The following is a 20,950-nucleotide window of genomic DNA, read 5'->3' on the forward strand; positions in this document are numbered from 1 at the left end:
GCTGTTTCCATAACTTGGCTATTGTGAATAGTGCCGCAATAAACATGGATGTGCAGGTGCCTCTGGAGTAACAGTCTTTTGGGTATATCCCCAAGAGTGGTATTGCTGGATCAAATGGGAGATCGATGTCCAGCTTTTTAAGTAGCCTCCAAATTTTTTTCCAGAGTGATTGTACTAGTCTACATTCCCACCAACAGTGTAAGAGGGTTCCATTTTCCCCGCATCCTCGCCAACACCTGTTGTTGGTGGTGTTGCTGATGATGGCTATTCTAACAGGGGTGAGGTGGAATCTTAGTGTGGTTTTAATTTGCATTTCCTTTATTGCTAGAGATGGTGAGCATTTTTTCATGTGTTTTCTGGCCATTTGAATTTCTTCCTTTGAGAAAGTTCTGTTTAGTTCACATGCCCATTTCTTTATTGGTTCATTAGTTTTGGGAGAATTTAGTTTTTTAAGTTCCCTGTATATTCTGGTTATCAGTCCTTTGTCTGATGTATAATTGGCAAATTTTCTCCCACTCTGTGGGTGTTCTCTTCAGTTTAGAGACCATTTCTTTTGATGAACAGAAGCTTTTTAGTTTTATGAGGTCCCATTTATCTATGCTATCTCTTAGTTGCTGTGCTGCTGGGGTTTCATTGAGAAAGTTCTTACCTATACCTACTAACTCCAGAGTATTTCCTACTCTTTCTTGTATCAACTTAAGAGTTTGGGGTCTGATATTAAGATCCTTGATCCATTTTGAGTTAATCTTGGTATAGGGTGATATACATGGATCTAGTTTCAGTTTTTTGCAGACTGCTAACCAGTTTTCCCAGCAGTTTTTGTTGAAGAGGCTGCTATTTCTCCATCGTATATTTTTAGCTCCTTTGTCAAAGATAAGTTGCTCATAGTTGTGTGGCTTCATATCTGGATCCTCTATTCTGTTCCACTGGTCTTCATGTCTGTTTTTGTGCCAGTACCATGCTGTTTTTACTGTTACTGCTTTGTAATATAGTTTGAAGTCAGGTATTGTGATACCTCCTGCATTGTTCTTTTGACTGAATATTGCCTTGGCTATTCGTGGCCTCTTGTGTTTCCATATAAATTTAAGAGTAGATTTTTCAATCTCTTTAGTGAATGTCATTGGAATTTTGATGGGAATTGCATTAAACATGTAGATTACTTTGGGGAGTATCGACATTTTTACTATGTTGATTCTACCAATCCATGAGCATGGGAGATCTCTCCACTTTCTATAGTCTTCCTCAATCTCTTTCTTCAGAAGTGTATAGTTTTCCTTGTAGAGGTCTTTCACATCTTTTGTTAGGTTTACACCTAGGTATTTGATTTTTTTTGAGGCTATTGTAAATGGAATTGTTTTCATATATTCTTTTTCCGTTTGCTCATTGTTAGTGTATAGAAATGCTAAGATTTTTCTATGTTGATTTTATATCCTGCTACCTTGCTATAGCTATTGATGATGTCTAGAAGCTTCTGAGTAGAGTTTTTTGGGTCTTTAAGGTATAGGATCATGTCGTCTGCAAACAGGGATATTTTGACAGTTTCTTTACCTATTTGTATTCCTTTTATTCCTTCTTCTTGCCTAATTGCTCTGGCTAGGAATTCCAGTACTATGTTGAATAGGAGTGGAGATAGTGGGCATCCTTGTCTGGTTCCTGATTTTAGAGGGAATGGTTTTAATTTTTCTCCGTTAAGTATAATGCTGGCTGTAGGTTTGTCATATATAGCTTTTATAATGTTGAGGAACTTTCCTTCTATTCCTAGTTTTCTTAGAGCTTTTATCATGAAATGATGTTGGATCTTATCAAAGGCTTTTTCTGCATCTATTGAGATGATCAAGTGGTTTTTGTCTTTGCTTCTGTTAATGTGGTTTATTACATTTATTGATTTTCGTATGTTGAACCACCCCTGCATCCCTGGGATGAAGCCTACCTGGTCGTGGTGAATAATCTTTTTGATGTGTTGCTGAATTCGATTTGCCATTATTTTGTTGAGGATTTTTGCATCAATGTTCATTAAGGAGATTGGCCTATAGTTCTCCTTTTTGGAGGTGTCTTTGCCTGGTTTTGGGATAAGTGTAATACTGGCTTCATAAAATGTGTTTGGCAGTTTTCCTTCCCTTTCTATTTCATGGAACAGTTTAAGGAGGGTTGGTATCAGTTCTTCTTTAAAGGTCTGATAGAATTCAGCAGAGAATCCATCAGGTCCTGGACTTTTCTTTTTGGGGAGACTCTTGATTGCTGCTTCAATTTCATTTTGTGTTATAGGTCTATTCAGGTGATTAATTTCCTCTTGGTTCAGTTTTGGATGATCATATGTATCTAGAAATCTGTCCATTTCTTTTAGATTTTCAAATTTATTTGAATATAGGTTCTCAAAGTAGTCTCTGATGATTTCCTGGACTTCCATGGTGTTTGTTGTTATCTCCCCTTTTGCATTCCTAATTCTACTAATTTGGGTTTTTTCTCTCCTCATTTTAGTCAGGTTTGCCAGGGGTCTATCGATCTTGTTTATTTTTTCAAAGAACCAACTTTTTGTTTCATTAATTCTTTGTATGGTTTTTTTGGTTTCTATTTCGTTGATTTCAGCTCTTATTTTTATTATTTCTCTCCTTCTATTTGTTTTGGGATTTGCTTGTTCTTGTTTTTCTAGGAGTTTGAGATGTATCATTAGGTCATTGATTTGGGATCTTTCAATCTTTTTAATATATGCACTCATGGCTATAAACTTTCCTCTCAGGACTGCCTTAGCTGTGTCCCATAGGTTCCGGTAGGTTGTGTTTTCATTTTCATTGACTTCTAGGAACTTTTTAATTTCCTCTTTTATTGCATCGATGATCCATTCTTCATTAAGTAATGAGTTATTTAGTTTCCAGCTGTTTGCATGTTTTTTGTCTTTACTTTTGTTGTTGAGTTCTACTTTTACTGCATTGTGGTCAGATAGTATGCATGGTATTATTTCTATTTTCTTATATTTGCTGAGGCTTGCTTTGTGCCCTAGGATATGATCTATTTTGGAGAAGGTTCCATGGGCTTACATGGGCATACATGAGAAGAATGTATATTGTGTAGAGGTTGGATGAAATGTTCTGTAGACATCTACTAGGTCCACTTGATCTATTGCATATTTTAGATCTTGGATTTCTTTATTGAGTTTTTGTTTGGATGACCTATCTATTGATGATAATGGAGTGTTAAAGTCTCCCACAACCACTGTGTTGGCGTTTATATATGCTTTTAGGTCTTTCAGGGTATGTTTGATGAAATTGGGTGCGTTGACATTGGGTGCGTACAGATTGATGATTATTATTTCCTTTTGGTCTATTTCCCCTTTTATTAGTATGGAATGTCCTTCTTTATCTCGTTTGATCAATGTAGGTTTGAAGTCTACTTTGTCAGAGATAAGTATTGCTACTCCTGCCTGTTTTCGGGGGCCATTGGCTTGGTAAATCTTCTTGCAGCCTTTCATCCTAAGCATATGCTTATTTCTGTCGGTGAGATGAGTCTCCTGTAAGCAACAAATTGTTGGATCTTCTTTTTTAATCCATTTTGTCAAACGGTGTCTTTTGATGGGTGAATTAAGTCCATTAACATTAAGTGTTAGTACTGATAGGTATGTGGTGATTCCTGCCATTTAGTTATCTTAGTTGTTTGAAGGTTTGATTGTGTGTACCTAACTTGATGTTACTCTCTACTGTCTTGCTTTTTCTTATCCTGTGGTTTGGTGCTGCCTGCCTTTTCATGGTTAAGTTGGGTGTCACTTTCTGTGTGCAGGATCCCTTGCAGAATCTTTTGTAATGGTGGCTTTGTGGTCACATATTGTTTTAGTTTCTGCTTATCATGGAAGACTTTTATTGCTCCATCTATTTTGAATGATAGCTTTGCTGGGTAGAGTATCCTGGAGTTGAAGTTATTTTCATTCAGTGCCCGGAAGATCTCACCCCACGCTCTTCTTGCTTTTAATGTTTCTGTTGAGAAGTCTGCTGTGATTTTGATGGGTTTACCTTTGTATGTTACTTGTTTTTTCTCTCTTACAGCCTTCAATATTCTTTCCTTAGTTTCTGAACTTGTTGTTTTAATGATGATATGTCGTGGAGTAGTTCTATTTTGATCTGGTCTGTTTGGTGTCCTGGAGGCCTCTTGCATTTGTATGGGAATATCTTTCTCTAGATTTGGGAAATTTTCCGTTATTATTTTGTTGAATATATTACGCACTCCCTTCGCTTGCACCTCTTCTCCTTCTTTGATGCCCATGATTCTCAAGTTTGGTCTTTTGATGGAGTCAGTGAGTTCTTGCATTTTCTTTTCACAGGTCTTGAGTTGTTTAATTAATAGTTCTTCAGTTTTTCCTTTAATTACCATTTCATCTTCAAGTTCTGAGATTCTGTCTTCTGTTTGTTCTATTCTGCTGGATTGGCCTTCCGTTTTGTTTTGCAGTTCTGTTTCGTTCTTTTTTCTGAGGTTTTCCATATCCTGGCTGTTTTCTTCTTTATTGTTGTCTATTTTTGTCCTGAGTTCATTTATCCATTTATTCATTGTGTTCTCTCTTTCACTTTGGTGTTTATACAGTGCTTCTATGGTTTCCTTTATTTCTTCTTTTGCTTTTTCAAATTCTCTATTTTTATTGTTTTTTTGAGATAGGGTCTCATGAACTATTTGCCCAGGCTGGCTTCAAACCATGATTCTCCTGATCTCTACCTCCTGAGCAGCTAAGATTACAGGCATGAGTCACTGGGACCTAGCTAAAATTGATTTTTAAGTCATATATATATGAAAGATACTCTCTGTTTTATATTTTGCCAACATTTTTCTTCAGTTTATCTCTTTAGTCTGTTGATGACTGTGTTTTATATGGAAGTTGCAAATTCTCATGAAGTCTAACCTTGTCTCTATTTTTATTTTGTTTTCCATTTTAGTCTGCTGAAAGGGCTTAAATATTTTTACCTGCATTTTCTTGAAGTGTTTTTATGCTTTTTACCCTATGTGTGGGTAAAGAGGAGCTCAAGGTAATGGGGGTCTTGCAGGAAGATGTGTTAGGGTGGGGTGGAAGGAGCAGGTAGGGAATGGGAATTGAGGTCTTGGTGAGGCACGAGAGAGGACTTGTGGGAAGGAGAGAAAGGAAGGAAGGAAGTCCTCAGTGGCTTCTTCAGTGGGGAACAGAGGGAAAAGCCACACACTTATTCTCTAGAAAAACTGAGTATAGATGTTGGTTCCCAGAAATAATCTACAATTCTAGGGAGTTTAATTTGTCCTGTAACTATTTCCTAACATGATATTAGTAGAAATAGAAAAAAGGATTTTTGATCAAAACAGTGTGAGCAATTCTGGTACTCCAGGCTGTGCAGGCTGGGCTCATGTGTGCTGGGCCTCCCAGCAGACTTGCCTATGGGCTCATCCAGGAGCCCTTCCTTGAGAGCCCAGTGGAAGTGCAGGCTCCAGGTATGCGTGTACCTCAGCTGCTCTGATGGCCCTGTGAGGCCTGCGTCCTGCCTGGGGCTGCGGATAGCCCAGGTGGCCCAGTGTAGTTCCCTGCCTGCATCCTTCAGGTTTAGGACTTTGTTCCCTTTCCTACAATCTTCAGGCCCATCATGGAAGGTGATGGCTACAGAGAGCTTGAGGGATCTCCTGTTTGCTCAGCAGTTGATCCTTCAGGCACTTTGTTCTTTGGAACAGTGGTTCTCGGACTGGTGGAATAGCTCAAGTTGTGAGAGTGCTTGCCTAGCTAGTGTGAAGCCCTGAGTTCAAATCCTAGTACAACCTAAAAAAATTAAATAAAATTCAACAATAAGAACAGTGGTTCTTGAGGTATGGCCAGAGTCCTTGAGGTCAAGAAACAAAAAAAATTTTTGTGTGTGACAATGCTAAGATGATACTTTTTTTGCTCTTACTCTGATATTTATTATACAGTGGAGTTTTTCGGTGGCTCAATGCTATAGGGTGGGCATTATTTTGACAGTTATTGGAACATGTGTGATCTGATCTTTCTCAAACGTTTTCTACAGTAGTAGGTATGGCTTAACCTACATGCATTTAGGGATTAATAAGCTCTCAATATTTCTACTGAATTCTTAGTAGCGATCTTCAGTTATACCTTCTACAGTCTTTGTAATTATCATCCAATAAGTCATCACTTTGAAATCTTGAAGTTTTCATGTGCGTGCCTACATGGAAGTACAAGAAATAAATAGTTTCTGGACTTGTTTTGCAATGCTATTAAAAATTTTATCGGAGCCAGGCACTGGTGGCTCACACCTGTAATCCTGGCTATTCAGGAGACAGAGATCAGGAGGATTGTGGTTCAAAACCAGCCCAAGTGGATAGTTTGTGAGACCCTATCTTGATAACACCCAACCCACTCTGCTGGCAGAGTGGCTAAAGTGATAGAGCACCTGAGTTCAAGCCCCAGTACTGGAAAAAAAAAAAATAGAAAAAACTTTTGTGAATTTCATCCAAAATTGTGACTTTAGGTATTAATACTTTTTCTAAAATAAAAGAAAATTTATGATATATTTTTCATGTGAAAGCATGGGTCATTGACTTTAAAAAGGAGAAAATGTGCTTTTTTAGCTATAATAGCACCATTTAAGACTTAAGAAAACTGAGCTTTTGGAGGAATACATTGTCGGGGGTGCTGCAGTGCTGTGTTTGGTCTACTCCTACTTAACAAGGAACAAGTCAGTCAGGAAGCCATGCCATAGTCATGGCTTCTAATGATATCAGAAGGATACCTATAGAACTCAGGTGGCAAGTCCTGACTTACCCTAAGCAGCCATAGTGGCAAATCCCTACATGAGAGGTCCAAAGGAAAAGGATCTCACAGTGGAGAAGTTTTGAGAATCACCACAGGAAAAGGCCTTGTAGTGTAGGTTATCAGACATGGGCTCTTTCCAGATGAGGAGTTACATGCAATGCACTAACTCACACAATCCTGAGAATGTTAAGTAGGTTCCTTCCATCGATATTGAACGAGGAGCTGAGGCTGAAGTCACCATGCAGATGCCTACATCAACTATTTTAATCAGTTGATTATGAGTTTGTTTGTTTATTTTTGTCGAAGAGGGCTTACACTTGAGGCACCCCACCAGCCCTTTTTTGTGGTGGGTTTTTTTTGAGATAGGGTTTCATGAACTATTTGCCTGGGCTTGCTTTATATCGCAATCCTCTTGATGTCTGCCTCCTCAGTAGCTAGCATTACAGGTGTGAGCTGGGGAGGGTGGGGGGTGAAGAGACAGAAGGTGTAGAGTACCTGCCCAGCATGCAGAAAAGAAGAAGAAAAAAATGGATGTATCAGAGAGAGTTCTCTGATGCATAGAAGGGAAGATGTACTCCTGAGAAACTGAGCAAAATCGTAAATGCAAAATAAAAACATCTCTTGGCTTAATAGATGTTAGTACTTTGTCATGTTTCAGCATGCAGAAAAGAAGAAGAAAAAAATGGATGTATCAGAGAGAGTTCTCTGATGCATAGAAGGGAAGATGTACTCCTGAGAAACTGAGCAAAATCGTAAATGCAAAATAAAAATATCTCTTGGCTTAATAGATGTTAGGACTTTGTCTGTTTCTGTTTATGAACAGAATATTTTTATAGGATTACAATTCCAGTAAGTTGCAACATCATTTTAAGACACATTATTCAGTTTGAAAGATAAAGGAATTTTTAAAGGGAATGTGCATTTAAAATGAACATTTTTAAATGTGTGCATGCTGAGGTCTTTAAAAACCAGGCATTACTACAACTTTTCTTTTAAAAAAAAGCTACTGAATTTTTTTTTTTTTTTTTTTTTTTTTTTTTTTTAACAAAGCTGCATTGAGGCTGTAGAGACTGCAGGGGTTTCTGGCTGCCATAGCCCTTCCTGCCTGGAGAAGCTGTTGCTGCCACCACCTATAGTAGTATGGTGAAAACTCACTGGGTTAAAAGGAAGTTAAGCTGGGCATGGGTGGCTCACATCTGTAATCCCAGCTGCCTGGAAGAGATTGGGAGGCCAGCCCAGGAGAAAGATCCCCATCTCAACCAATAAGCTGGGTGTGGTGGTACACACCTGTCATCCCAGTTCCTTGGGCAGCATAAATAGGATCACCATCCAGGCCAGCCCCAGGCAAAAACTGAATACCCTATTTGAAAAATAAAGCAAAAGGGTGAGGGCGTGGCTCAAGTGGTAGAGTACCTGCCCAGCAAGCACAGAACCCTGGGTTCAAACCCCAGTGCTTCCTGAAAATAAAATATTGCTGCTTTTTTCTATAAGCCAAAAGTTGTGGAAAATGAATGCATGAACCTAAAGATGGGACAGGACTTGTTGCTTTGCTTTTGTTTGTGTTCTATCACCCTAGCTTTTCTCCAAAGATGTTCTTAGACCTAAGTGCTTGGAGTACCTAATGGGATCTTATGCTTTTGTTCTGGACTGATCTGTTCTCCTTTACACTGATGTACAGAAGCCATAATGGACAGAACTGTGGGTATAAGAGCACAGTTGGAGGCCCAGGCAATAAGCAGTGGTGGGTGACCTCAGTTCTTCACAGCCAACCCTTACAGGAAGAAAAGAAAAGCCCATCTCCCCCAAGCATTTGTTAGAAATGATGAGTTTTATTGCTGTTATGTATGAGGACATGGGAGTATGCATAGAGCTCGTCTGCCACAAACCTCAGTGTGACAGCTACCTCCAGCATTTGTGTGGCTGCTCAAGAATGCCAAGGAACACCATCTCCACCAGAGTCTGACGTTGTACAGATGCAGCTATTTGGCTGATATTTTTCTCAAAAATAAGGATTTATTGTCACTTTAAGGAAAGCAATTGCCAGTGTTTGTACTGACCAAATTGAAATCTTCAAGTGAAAGGCGTTTGGGAAGCTTGACACCTTTCTAATACTTGATGACTTTTGAAGAGATTGGTAGTGTTCTTAGCGAACAGATTCTCATTGATACTGTAGAATGATATATGTCACTACTTAGAAGCTCTCCATAACTGCAAACCAACATTTTCTAGATACCTGATGTATTGTGCTATAAAACCATGTAAAAGTATAAGATCCATTCAGAGTGGTAAGTAGATTGCTGGCTTTTAATGTCACATCTGTGAAGAATTCATTATTACAGATGCAGATTCCTTTCTGTAATTAACACTTAGAAACTACCACTTGTTGGGTCTTGATATATCAAAGAAGAGGGTGAGTATAGTGGCACACAACTATAGTCCCAGGTTCTCAGGTGGTTGAAGTGAAAGGATATCTTTCATTCAGGAGTTCAAGACCAATCTGAACAATGTAGTGAGACTGTCTTGCCCTACCTCCCAAAAAAAAGCAAAGAGAATTCACAGTTATCTAACAAGGCTATTGAAATACTCCCTTTTTTCCAGCAGTTTATCTGAATGAGGCTGTGCTTTCAAGCACTGGAACCTAAATGGCAGGCCACACAGCAGAGCGAAGCGCAGGGGACACAGAGTTCAACCCCTTTTCCTAAGTCAGGCAGTGAATTCATAAATGCATAGCAGAGACATTCTTCATTAATTATTTTTGTCTCAGAAATTAGTTTTGTTTTGTTTTGTTTTTTGTGGTACTAAGGGTTTTTGTTTGCAGTACTGGGGTTTGAACTTAGCCTTGTACTTGCCTAACACTTGAACCACACCTCCAGCAAAAAATAGTAAATTTTTGACCAAGCCCAGTGGCTCACACCTGTAATTCCAGCTTCTCTGGAAGCAATTGGAAGGATCATAGTCTGAGACCAGTTCTGGGCAAAAAGTTAGCAAGACCCCTATCTTAACCAGTAAGCTGGGCATGTGGGTGTGATGACACGTGTCTGTGATTTCAGCTACATAGGACACATAGGTAGGAGGATCAGAGTCCAAGGCTAGCTCCAGGCATAAGCTCAAGACCCAGTCTGAATCATAACTAAAGCAAAAAGGGCTGGGAGCCTGACTTAAGAGGTAAAGCACTTGCCTAACAAGTGCAAGGCCCTGAGTTCAAACCCCAGAAACCAAAAAAAAAAAAGAAAAGAAAAGAATTATTTAAAAAAAAAATTTTATTTATATTAACATGCAGTGGATTTTTGTATTTCAAAATACACAGGTATTTGAAAATGTCTGTTTCAGTTTCCCATAGAGTGATATCACTGTATATAATCCAGAGAGGGGAAAGCCCTTGGGAGCTTTCTTCAAGTTTGAGAGTGTGAAGATCCTGAGGTCTAAAGGTTGGAAAGCTGGCCTTTCAGAGCAAACCAGAGGCCTGTCAGGTGCCACCACTGGTCCCTAGACCCAAGTGAAGCAAGGGCTGGAGGGCCTTGCTTGGTTGGGCAGGGGTGTTCGGGATACACTCCTACACCTGCAGCCACGCTGCGCTCTCAGGGCTGGAGCTTTTGGCTCAGGTCCTTGGAAATGGTCTTTTTGGGGTCTGTGTGTGGTGGAACAAGGGAAGAGGAGAGAACCCTGACTTTGGAATTGGAGGGGGAAAAATGGGATTTTTACATTGCCACCCCTTGTGAGTTGACTATGGTGAGTCATGAGACCCTTAGCTCAAAGCCTGTTTTGGGAGGGAGCTGGGTACTATGTGTGAACTTGAGTACTTAGATTCTTATGTCTCTGACTCAAACTTGGTTTTGGCACAGACTCTTTAAATGACAGCTCTCCCTGTCAAGGAGAAGAAGGCACATAACAGTGAGGGCAGGAATTGAATGTGAAGTAAAAAGTCAAAATGATTCCATGAAATGTACTTTTCAGAGGAGATAAGTGCAGTGGCTTGTTGTAAGCTTACTGAGTGAGTGGGCTGTGATGTTAATGCTCATAATGGAACGTCACTGGCCTCTATCTGTCCCTGTGCCTCTGATGTGAGGGCCACAGCTGGGTGACCCTTCTTCCCCCCTGGAAGGGCTGGGAGAGGTTGGGCTGCATGTGCACACGTGTGTGTGCAGAGTGAGCGAGGGGCAGGGCTAGTACATGTCACTCGGCTGGGGCAAGAAAGGGGTTTCCCCCTTTCCCTGTGGTGCCAAACCATCTTATAGCTTCATTTCCTCTGAATAATACTACTGTGAACATCTCTTCCTCCTCATCTTTTTTTCCCTGTTAGGATAAGTTTCTAAAGTGGGGTTCCTTCTCAGTACATGTTTCCAAATTGCTTTTCCAGCAAGGCCTCATTTCTGATCCTAAGTGCTGAGTAATAACAACCGCATCTGCCCACAGCCCCAGTGCACCCCAGGGAAACAGTGGAAGGGGGATTTGATTCAATTTCTTTATTTAAGACCAGTGAGGTTTGCCTGTTACCCAAGTCCTCTTGGCAGTTTCCAATTTGGGTACTTGGTTTGCTTTTCTGTTGATGCTTGTGGCCTCAGGCTGCACTTAGTGGTGGCTCTGTGGAATGGAGGGGGTGGCCCTTCCTAAGTGCCCTTGCTAGAAACCTTTGCAGTTAGAGCTGTTTTGTTCTCACCTAGTCCTGTCTGTTGGCATTTGGTGACTCCTTTTGCTTTCAGCTTGGAAGGTGACCCTCAAGGAATTTCTTGTTTCTCCTTTATCTCCTTGGCCCAGGGTGCCTGCTAATTACTGCTTGGATGCCGATCCTTTGCTTCCCATGTTGACTTTCCCTATAGTAGTTTAGTTGATAAGTCTTTCCTTTATTATCACCTGTGAATCTTTACTTGATATTAAAATGTCACAGAGTCTATTTGTTAGATGGGTTTTCTGTTGGGCTCCATGGTGTTTACCACATTTGTTTTGTGTTTCTTATTTTCTTTGCAGCAGTAGCACCTCCTTACTACATGTCCTTTTCAGAAATTTCCAGCTCTCTTCTCTTATGCTTCAAGTTCTGTGTTTGATAGGTTGTTTGGTTGGTTGTTAAATATCTTTAAGAATGGGCATATTATACTCTCCCTCATGGGTCACAGTCCTGTTCTTGTTCAAAATTGGATTGTTTTCAATTATGTTGAACATGATGTTATAACTTGAGGCCAGACCTTTAGTGATATGGCATCCATGGGAAAGGCATTTTGGTCAGATTAGGGCAGGTCAGGCAGTATGGTTCATGGAGCTTGGTGGGATTTGGTTCTGCCAGCAGAGCTGGTCCCTTGGAGAGGAGGGGCAATGACCCTGATTCAATATAGATATAGTATTTCTAGAATGGAATCTCAAATTAGGGATTTTATTACATAGAGCTGAGGGTGTAACTCAGTGGTAGAGCACTTGCCTGGTATGTGCAAGGCCCTGGGTTCTATTCCCAACACTTCAAAAAAGGCAGAATATAAAGCAGTAGCTGTTAGCTTTAACCCAGTGAAGTAACCTGTAGATATTAAGACAGTTTTTTAAGCTCCTTGGAGGCAAAGTGAGGTTTATGTGCTGCTAATATGTATTTAAGGTCAAAATCAGTATTTGAAACATGTTCTTCCAAATTCCTGACGTACTTGAATGTTTTTTGACTATGGTACAAATGCCAGAAAAGATCTCCCTCATAATCACCATCTTGGGTATTGAACCCAGGGACCTAGGGCCTGGTACATGCTAAGTGCACACTCTGCCACTAAGTTATACTGCTAATCCAGAAACGATGTTCTTAAGCCAGGTCTAACTTGGGTCCTTCAAAGGTTTGTGATTCTATAGTACTCTGAATTCTAGGCACTCAACTGAGAGTCCTGGCATGGTTAAGTAACTTTAAGAGTGACAGAGTTGTCCTAAAGTTGACTTCCAGAAAGAGCCACCCTTTAGTGAAATTCTTTGATTATCACCACAGTTGTTTTGTTTTGGTGCTGGGGATTGAACCCAGGGCCTATTCATTTGCTGTGGCTTTTTTGACTTGATGATATGTGTGCTGCTTCTTGGTTCTGTGGCACTAATTCCTTCCACCTTTCCCTTGCTGTATAGCTAGTCGTGGGTGAGAGGCAGCCACAGGATTTAGATTTCGGTCCAGATGCAGACGGACCCTTCTGTACCTTGCATCATGGAAGCCATCTCCTGGTCTTGAAGAGAGGCTGGATTCTGTGAGGTGCAGGCTTGGTTAACATGGAGAGGGTCCGTGGAGGCACTGGGGAATTTGTTTGAGGGAAGAATTTGAAGAACTACTGCATCTCATTCTTTTTTTTTTTCTTTTATTCATATGTGCATACAATGTTTGGGTCATTTCTCCCCCCTTCCCCCGTTCCCTCCCTTTTCCCTGCTCCCCCACCTTGCTACCAGGCAGAAACCATTTTGCCCTTATCTCTAACTTTGTTGAAGAGAGAGTATAAGCAATAATAGGAAGGTTTTTGCTAGTTGAGATAAGGGTAGCTATACAGGGAGTTTACTTGCATTGCTTTCCTGTACATATGTGTTACATTCTAAGTTAATTCTTCCTGAACTAACCTTTTCTCTAGTTCCTGGTCCCCTTCTCCTATTGGCCTCTGTCACTTTAAAGTTTCTGAATTAGTTCCTTTGCACTGAGGACATCAAATGCTATCTTGTTTTTTGGGTTTTTTTTTTGAGGGGGTTTCTTGCCTATCCTCATACCTCCCTTGTGTGCTCTCGCCTCATGATGTGATCAAAGTCCAATCCCCTTGTTGTGTTTGCCCTTGATCTAATGTCCACATATGAGGGAGAACATACGATTTTTGGTCTTCTGGGCCTGGCTAACCTTGCTCAAGATGATGTTCTCCAGTTCCATCCATTTACCTGCAAATGCTAAGAGTTCGTTCTTCTTCATGGCTGAGTAGTATTCCATTGTGTATAAATTTTACATTTTCTTAATCCATTCGTCAGTGGTGGGGCATCTTGGCTGTTTCCATAACTCGGCTATTGTGAATAGTGCCGCAATAAACATGGGTGTGCAGGTGCCTCTGGAGTAACCTGTGTCACAGTCTTTTGGATATATCCCCAAGAGTGGTATTGCTGGATCATATGGCAGATCTATGTTTAGATTTTTAAGTAGCCTCCAAAGATTTTTTTCCAGAGTGGTTGTACTAGTTTGCATTCCCACCAGCAGTGTATAAGGGTTCCTTTTTCCCCACATCCTTGCCAACACCTGTTGGTGGTGGTGTTTCTAATGATGGCTATTCTTGCATTTCATTCTTGTTTTTTTTTTATAGGCACCAGTTTGTAGAAAATAATCTAATACTAAAAATGGGTCCAGTGGATAAGCGAAAGGTGAGTCAGGACCCTGCTGCTCTTCACCCTATCTATGACTTCCTCCTATTTCTAGAGTATGTCAGCTCTCCTTCCTCGGGCTCCTGTCATGATTTGTTGGATGTACCATCCTTTGTCCTGGCATACTCTTTGAAGATCATTTCTAGATTTCATGTCCCAAGAATACTTAGGCTCTTGGGAAGCAGTTGGAGCCCTGCAGGAGGCAAGTGGACAACCAGCCTCATGGTCTGGCTGTGGAGCCTGGCGTCCATTGTCGCATAAGGCTGAACTCACCATGCCAGGGCTCCTGTCACATTGAAGAGGCCATGCTTGTCGTCTTAGCACATAATCTAACTTTTCATTAGAGGGTTGTAAAACAGTTAAGAGTTACTGTTTATTACATGTTTATGGACTAAATGGACTGTACAACACATGCAGACTACTCACACAAGTCCCCTTCTAAGCATGGGCTCCTGGCCATATTTACTGGCTATACATCCTCTGTGAGTGAGACTCTCCACAAAGGCAGGCTGAGGCCTGGTCTTTGAGGGTGAGTCTCTGTGGTTTAGAGGAGCTCATGGGCCTGGGGCCAGTGGGTTGGCCGTCAATGACACATCTTTAGGAGCTCAGCAAAAGAGGCCTGTACTGATATTTCACTGACCAGATGAGGGACAAGTGTCCATGTGAATGGACAGGTAGCAGGTATAGTCACTGTGTAATGAGCTTTTGTACAGGTTGATTCCCTTTGGGCTATGATAACAAGGTTTTTCTGTTTCTGTTTTTTTGGCTCAGGGTTTATTTGCACGACGAAGGCAGTTATTGCTTACAGAAGGGCCACATTTATATTACGTTGATCCTGTCAACAAAGTCCTGAAAGGTGAAATTCCATGGTCACAAGAACTCCGACCAGAGGCCAAAAATTTTAAAACTTTCTTTGTCCACACGGTGAGTCTGTCCCTAAGGACTCTCATTGGCAGTGTCTTTGGAGGCCTTTGTTAGAATTATCTCTTGCTTTGGCAAGTGGGTGTCTGGGGCCAGGGTAGTTTCTCATGTCTCAGAGGCCCTGATTAATGAGCAGCTCTGGCCTAAAGGGAACCAGGAAGCACTTTGTGCTGGTTTTCAGTTTGGGGTGGGTCGCTCTCCTGCATGTTTAGTTTGTGCATGTGTGGCATGAAGAATCCCACCATGCACACAGACTTGGCGAAGGTGCTTGCAGCGCTGGAATCACGACAGGCTGGGTGGGACTGGGGGACTCGCTGGGGGACATTAGGTGCTCTGTCTTTGCAGCCTAACAGGACGTATTACCTGATGGATCCAAGTGGGAACGCTCACAAGTGGTGCAGAAAGATTCAGGAAGTTTGGAGGCAGCGATACCAGAGCCACCCGGATGCTTCTGCTGTGCAGTGACATGGCCTGCGGCCGGGCTGTCCTTTGCTGCCAGGATACCTGCCCCAGCGCGGCTCGGCCGCCACCCAGGACGCTTCCACACCACCTGCCAGCCGTCTCAAGGAGAACTCAGATGGCGGAAACCTTGCAGCTTTTTTATTTAAAAGAAAAGAAGAAAAAAATACTAAACCACACAAAGAACAAAACCAATAACAAACAGGAATCCAGGGTCGCTTTGCTTGCTCTCTGTGCTCTGTGGAGGCTTCCACGTGCTGTTGTGGCCGTGGAGACCATGCACGGCAGCCTAGCTCCTGCCTAGACCAGTGGCCAGACTTGACATCACCAGCCCCTCTTAGCATCTGTGGGAACTGTGCACTTGCCACCCTCCCCCCCGCCCCCCCGCCACTTGCCACACTGTTCCTGCTGTGGCTAAGGGACTGGGTGTGTCTTGACTCTTTATACCCACCCCCATTGTCATGGAACCCTTTGCCAGGGAGCCCTGTAAACACCTTTGCTGTGGCAGCCAACGGTTGGCTATGGGCACAGGGTTCTTAGCTTTGTATGTGTGCTACCTTTCTTGAATCTTTCATGTATAGCCCTGAAGATGTGGTCAGGCCCCACGTGTGCCTCCTGGTGTGGGTCCATGACAGGATTTCTGTGGTCCCTGCTTTCTGGCAGGCAGGCTGCAGGAGTGACATTCAGGACCAGCTGCTCCAGCTGCAGGGTGCCCTCATTGTGCTCCACTCCCATGTCCACCTCCTAGCAGTGTCCATGGATGGAGTTGGACACCAGACCAACCACATGTCCAGGAGGAGCACTAGGGGACTGTCATACCGGAGACAGCACCCAGCTGGATCTTGCTTGATACGCAGAGTCCTGCCATGCATCTGGGCAAGGCCAGGAGGTGCCACGGAGGCTCCAGCCAGAGCAGCCTGGGCCACTGGCCGTGTGGAGGAGTTGGAGCCACAGGCATTCCTGAGAGTCTATGGAAAGGTTTAAATGTGCAGACTGCCTGTCTGCTGAAGTAGGGCCTGTCCTGGTGCCAGCAGCTCCAGGGTGTGCCAGCTTCCATCCAGCCTCACACGCCCCCATTTGTGTTGTGGATAAACATTTCTCAGCTAGCTCAGTTTTTTACGTCTCTGTGTTGAAAATCTAAAAGCCTTCTCACATTATTTGGTCACCTGGTCCCATAAAGAGTGGACTTCACTTAGAAAAAATATTAGCCACCATTGCCCAGGATACGAGAACAGTCCACTTAAACCTGAGCCTGCCTGATTTGGTGTCCCCTGCAAGTTTTAAGGCTACTTCTCTCTTATGCTCTGGTAGTATTGCCACAGCTCTGTAACACAGATGGCCTGGGACATAGCAGTCCCTGTCTTGCTTTGCTGTTTCCAGGCATAGTGCTCTTGAAGGGCTCAGTTGTGCCTCTTTATCCACCTAGGTTGACCCTGGAGGGGACTCTTGGTCCTGGGGGGAGAGGAGCAGGTATCTGCCTTTGCAGTGTGCTTTACAGATACACCTCTGACTCCCACATCCTCAAAGCAGGAACTACTTTGCCATTTCTATAGACTTTTACAAAGGTACCAGCAAAAGGCCCACACAGAAAAAGATTCTCCCACCTCTTGTTCGAGTAGCCAACTGTGTGCCTGGTTAGGCCACACTAAGAGGAAAGATTTCTTTCTCAAACTGTTGTAAAGATAAGAGTGGCTCTTTTTAAACTGGGGTGATGTAGGCTGAGGCAGATGTGGGGCCTGCTGGTGTTCTAGGGCGAGGTGCTGAATGGGAGCAGAGGTGTTGCTCAAGCTTTGCCAGTTCATGCTGTGAAAGCTGTGGGTGAGCAGGCTGTGACAAGGCCTTGCCTGCCCTTGGGATCCCAGGGAGTGGGACACTGCCCAGCAAGCGAGCCTAGGTCTTTGGGACCTAGGCCTGTGGGCAAAGTCTGGGTCCCCTCTCATAGCTTTTGAAGAGGATTGCCTGTATTAGGTGAATCTAACTTGGCCATTTCTTCTTTGGAGTTCCTGTTCAGCTCACGGTCCTTGTAGCTATTTTGCCCTCCTCAGAGCATTCCTGCACCTGTTTATGGAGGGGTGACTCCCTGGCTTTCCTGCACACAGATGCAGAAGACATCACTCGGGACACCTGGCCACAGAGGAACAAGTGAGGCTGAGGTTTGAATAAGAGTGCCTGGCCAGCCTTGGGTGAGAGAATTTCTTGTCCCCTCCCCTTGGAGAGCACCACTACCTCCTGGGCTTCACCACGAGCCATCCTGACTTTGAAACCACATATGCGGGCTCAGCTGAGCTGGCAGGGGAAGCCAACATGACTGCCCTGTGTTGGTGACAGCCAAACCCTTCCTGGGTCATTTTTGTCCTCAGAGCCCCTTTTTCCTTGCTTTTTTTCCTTTCTTTTTCTTTTTTTTAAAGGTCCTACACATTCTGTTCTTATCCTGACTTAATATCACCTTCAGTTTTTCCAAGTATCCTTAGTACCATCATCCAGCATGCAGGTGCCTTATGATGTAGGATGGGGATGTGGTGTTAATCTATACGTTGGCATACATACATGGAAATATAAGTGGGGATCTATCTAAGTTAAGAAATTAGTGCCCTATTGCTTAGTAGCTCCAAGAGCCATGTGTCTTAAAAGAGTGGGCAAGGATAAGTGTGAAGTCAGACCACCTTCTGTGGCCTCTCCTAGCATGGAGGCACAGGAGGCTGTGGTCACTGAGGCTCAGACAGCCCACTGTGCCCTGCCTTTCCCTAGGGATGCAGAGGAAGCTGGATTTGGGTGGGTTGTTGCCATCCCTTTTTGTGGCCCCCAGCCAGGGCTGTGGGTGTCCCTTGTGTGGAGCTCTGAGCCCCTCCACCCCAGGGACTGGCACCATGGTACAGCTACAATTCTGAACCTTAACTTGCGGGAGGATTGTTGAAAGTTTGCTTCAAGAAAGATGGCTTGTGTAGTCAGCAGGCCAAAGCTCGCAGAACTTCACCCACTCTAGCCTTCGGGGTCCACTCTGGTATTTGTGGTCCATGTTTGAAGGAACCTGGAAGACAGCCCTGTGGCACAGACTCCCAGATGCTGGCAAAGGGACTCCAGGTGATTCTGTACTTTCTTAAAAGTAACATCTGTTTTCAGAAGAAAAAAAAAATTAACTCTAGGCTCACCATCTAGAGACCACTGTGAGCATTTTGATCCAGATCCTACAACTCCCACAACGTTTTCTTTCTTTTTTTTTTTTTTGCACTGCTGGGAATTGAACCCAGGGACTCACAAATACTAGGCAAGCACTCTACCACTGTGCTGCATCCCCACCCATTGTTTGCCTCTTTTAATTAAACAGGGAACACACAACATATGCCATTTAGCTTCCAGCTTTTTCATTTGATATTTTTTCTTAAGCATTTTCCCCATGCTATGCTTCAGAAGCATGTTTTTAAAAATAATATGTAGAGTCCAATGGTTGTAAATTTTATCATAAATTATCTGACCATTTCCCCTTTGTACATTTAGATGATTTCTGGGTTTTCACTATTTAGATAATGCTGTGATGAATAGCTTTATAAATCTTTGATTTTTGACTCATTTTTCACCCTCAGATGCCTGCGAGTGGTATTTTGGGGTCAAAGAATTTCATTTCACAGATTGCTCCCTCTGATCTGATGTTTAGATTCTAAAAGTTCCAGTAACAAAACCTCCTTCCTGGTGACCTACAGATTCTGAACAAATCAGTTTCTGCTAAGCTGTGTGTTCCAAAGAATGTGACTGCTCCTTTTTTTTTTTTCTTAATGCTAAAATGATGTCATTACTGCAGATTCATTTGTGACAGGTTTTTTCAAGAGCCAGTTTACTCCTTTTCATTGCAAGAATCTGGTCATGCTTGCATGTTAGTTCTCTTCCATTCTTGCTGCTATGACTTCTAAGTGCTTGGTGATGCTTTCAGAATCTTGTAGTTTGTGTCCACAATGGTACTGAATCTGCTTCTGCACAGCAGAAATAAGAACTGTTGAACTGACCTTGCCACCTGCTTAGTGGGTGATTCGTAATTAAGTTTACAGACTCAGAAAGTACATTGGGCCATTTGGGATCAATAGCAGAGCAAAGACTTTACTTGGGCGGGGGAGGGGGGTGGTAAATGATTGGGTTTTACAGAAGTACATTTGTGTGACCCCTCCCTCAGAAGGTCTTAGCTGTCAGGACACACAGCGATGGGCCTTCTCATTCCTCCCTGCCCACAATGCCACAGTTAACTAATAGTCTTTAGACCACCAAATTTGGTTGTCGTCTTGTTTCTCCACATTGGGTGGGGTCCATTGATTTGAAGGGGAAACAGAGAGTTTTTGACCCAGGGTGCTCACTGTTGAGACTTGAGAGGTTGCAGCTGCTGTGAGAGCGTGGCAAAGGTACCGTGTTCTGGGAAATGTTGCCATAGGCTTTTTGCATTTTGTTCCATTGTAAACCCAACATAAACTGATGGTGACTCAGGTGGGTGCGGATCATCTTAGGCAGAATATATGGCAAATATCCTTGAGTCAGGACTGGAGCCACTTCCAGAGCCTCTGAGGGTCACTGGTTTCTGGCCCAAGGCTGCAGGGTTGTATATCAGGCTGCCTGTGGAGAAGTGGTCTGGGGAAGAAGCTGGTTTCTGGCCAAAAAAAAAAAAAGAGCAGGGGTTTTTCTGTGACTGAGATGATGATGGTGGGCAAATGAATTAGCCAATATAAGAACCTGAAATTTCCCTGTTACTCATTTCTTCAATATGAAGAAACCAAACTGTACAGAGAATTTTTTTTACCTGTGTAGCCCTTCCTAGTCCAACCGTCTGGCAGCATAATGACCTCGAGTTTGTCATTGTGCTGGTGAGAGCCTCTGCTTGTATCATCGTAGTTTAATTGGACATTGGCAAATTCAGCTTTTAACAGTATTTAGAGCTGCTGCAGCTGTCTCATAACCACATACAACAGGACGAATCAATAGTGTGTTGCTGTTCAGGTTGGTGGCAGTCAGTTAGAACGCGTAATATTCTCTACCTGGTCTGTAGCTGTAACTGTGATGTACAGGCAAAGCAAAAATTTTAAAAAAAATTATGAAAACATAATGCAATGATACTAGGATATACACTTTTGTATTTTTATTCTTATATAAGGTTATTTGATGGCTATTGTTGGCCTCTAGTTCAGTCTGTTATTTAAATTCTAATATATGAATTATTTGGATTGAATTCATGTTCGGGGCCACGTTGTTGTATGTATTGATGTACAGCCTTGAATGTGAATAATTATTGTAAACTATTTTACAACTTTTTTTCTGGCTTTATTATATAAATTTTCTATTTGGTCATGGTTTAATCATATCATAATTTAATGAATTTTTTTTCTCATTTTTTCAAGTATCTGTGCTTTAGATGTAGTTACCGAATGATGAATTTCCCTCGTATGCTCGGTAGTCTTGTTAATAAAAGCATGTAGAGTGTATTCGTTCGCGGGCCTGGTTCCTCCTTTGATG

The 20,950-nt window shown here is 42.5% G+C and overlaps 1 protein-coding gene across 2 annotated transcripts in view; it reads left to right on the forward strand.

Moving 5' to 3' along the window:
• Positions 1-20,919, forward strand: part of Pdpk1 (3-phosphoinositide dependent protein kinase 1) — an 81,827-nt gene extending 60,908 nt beyond the window's left edge. For both annotated transcript variants that reach the window (XM_074059168.1, XM_074059169.1), the window contains exons 12-14: positions 14,026-14,083; positions 14,855-15,007; positions 15,350-20,919. In XM_074059168.1, the coding sequence (XP_073915269.1) occupies positions 14,026-14,083; positions 14,855-15,007; positions 15,350-15,469 (331 nt within the window). In that variant the 3' untranslated portion in view covers positions 15,470-20,919. The remainder of the gene's footprint in view (positions 1-14,025; positions 14,084-14,854; positions 15,008-15,349) is intronic.
• Positions 20,920-20,950: the final 31 nt, after the last annotated feature.

The sequence above is a fragment of the Castor canadensis genome, chromosome 17 (assembly GCF_047511655.1).
Source record: "Castor canadensis chromosome 17, mCasCan1.hap1v2, whole genome shotgun sequence".
Lineage (NCBI taxonomy): Eukaryota > Metazoa > Chordata > Mammalia > Rodentia > Castoridae > Castor > Castor canadensis.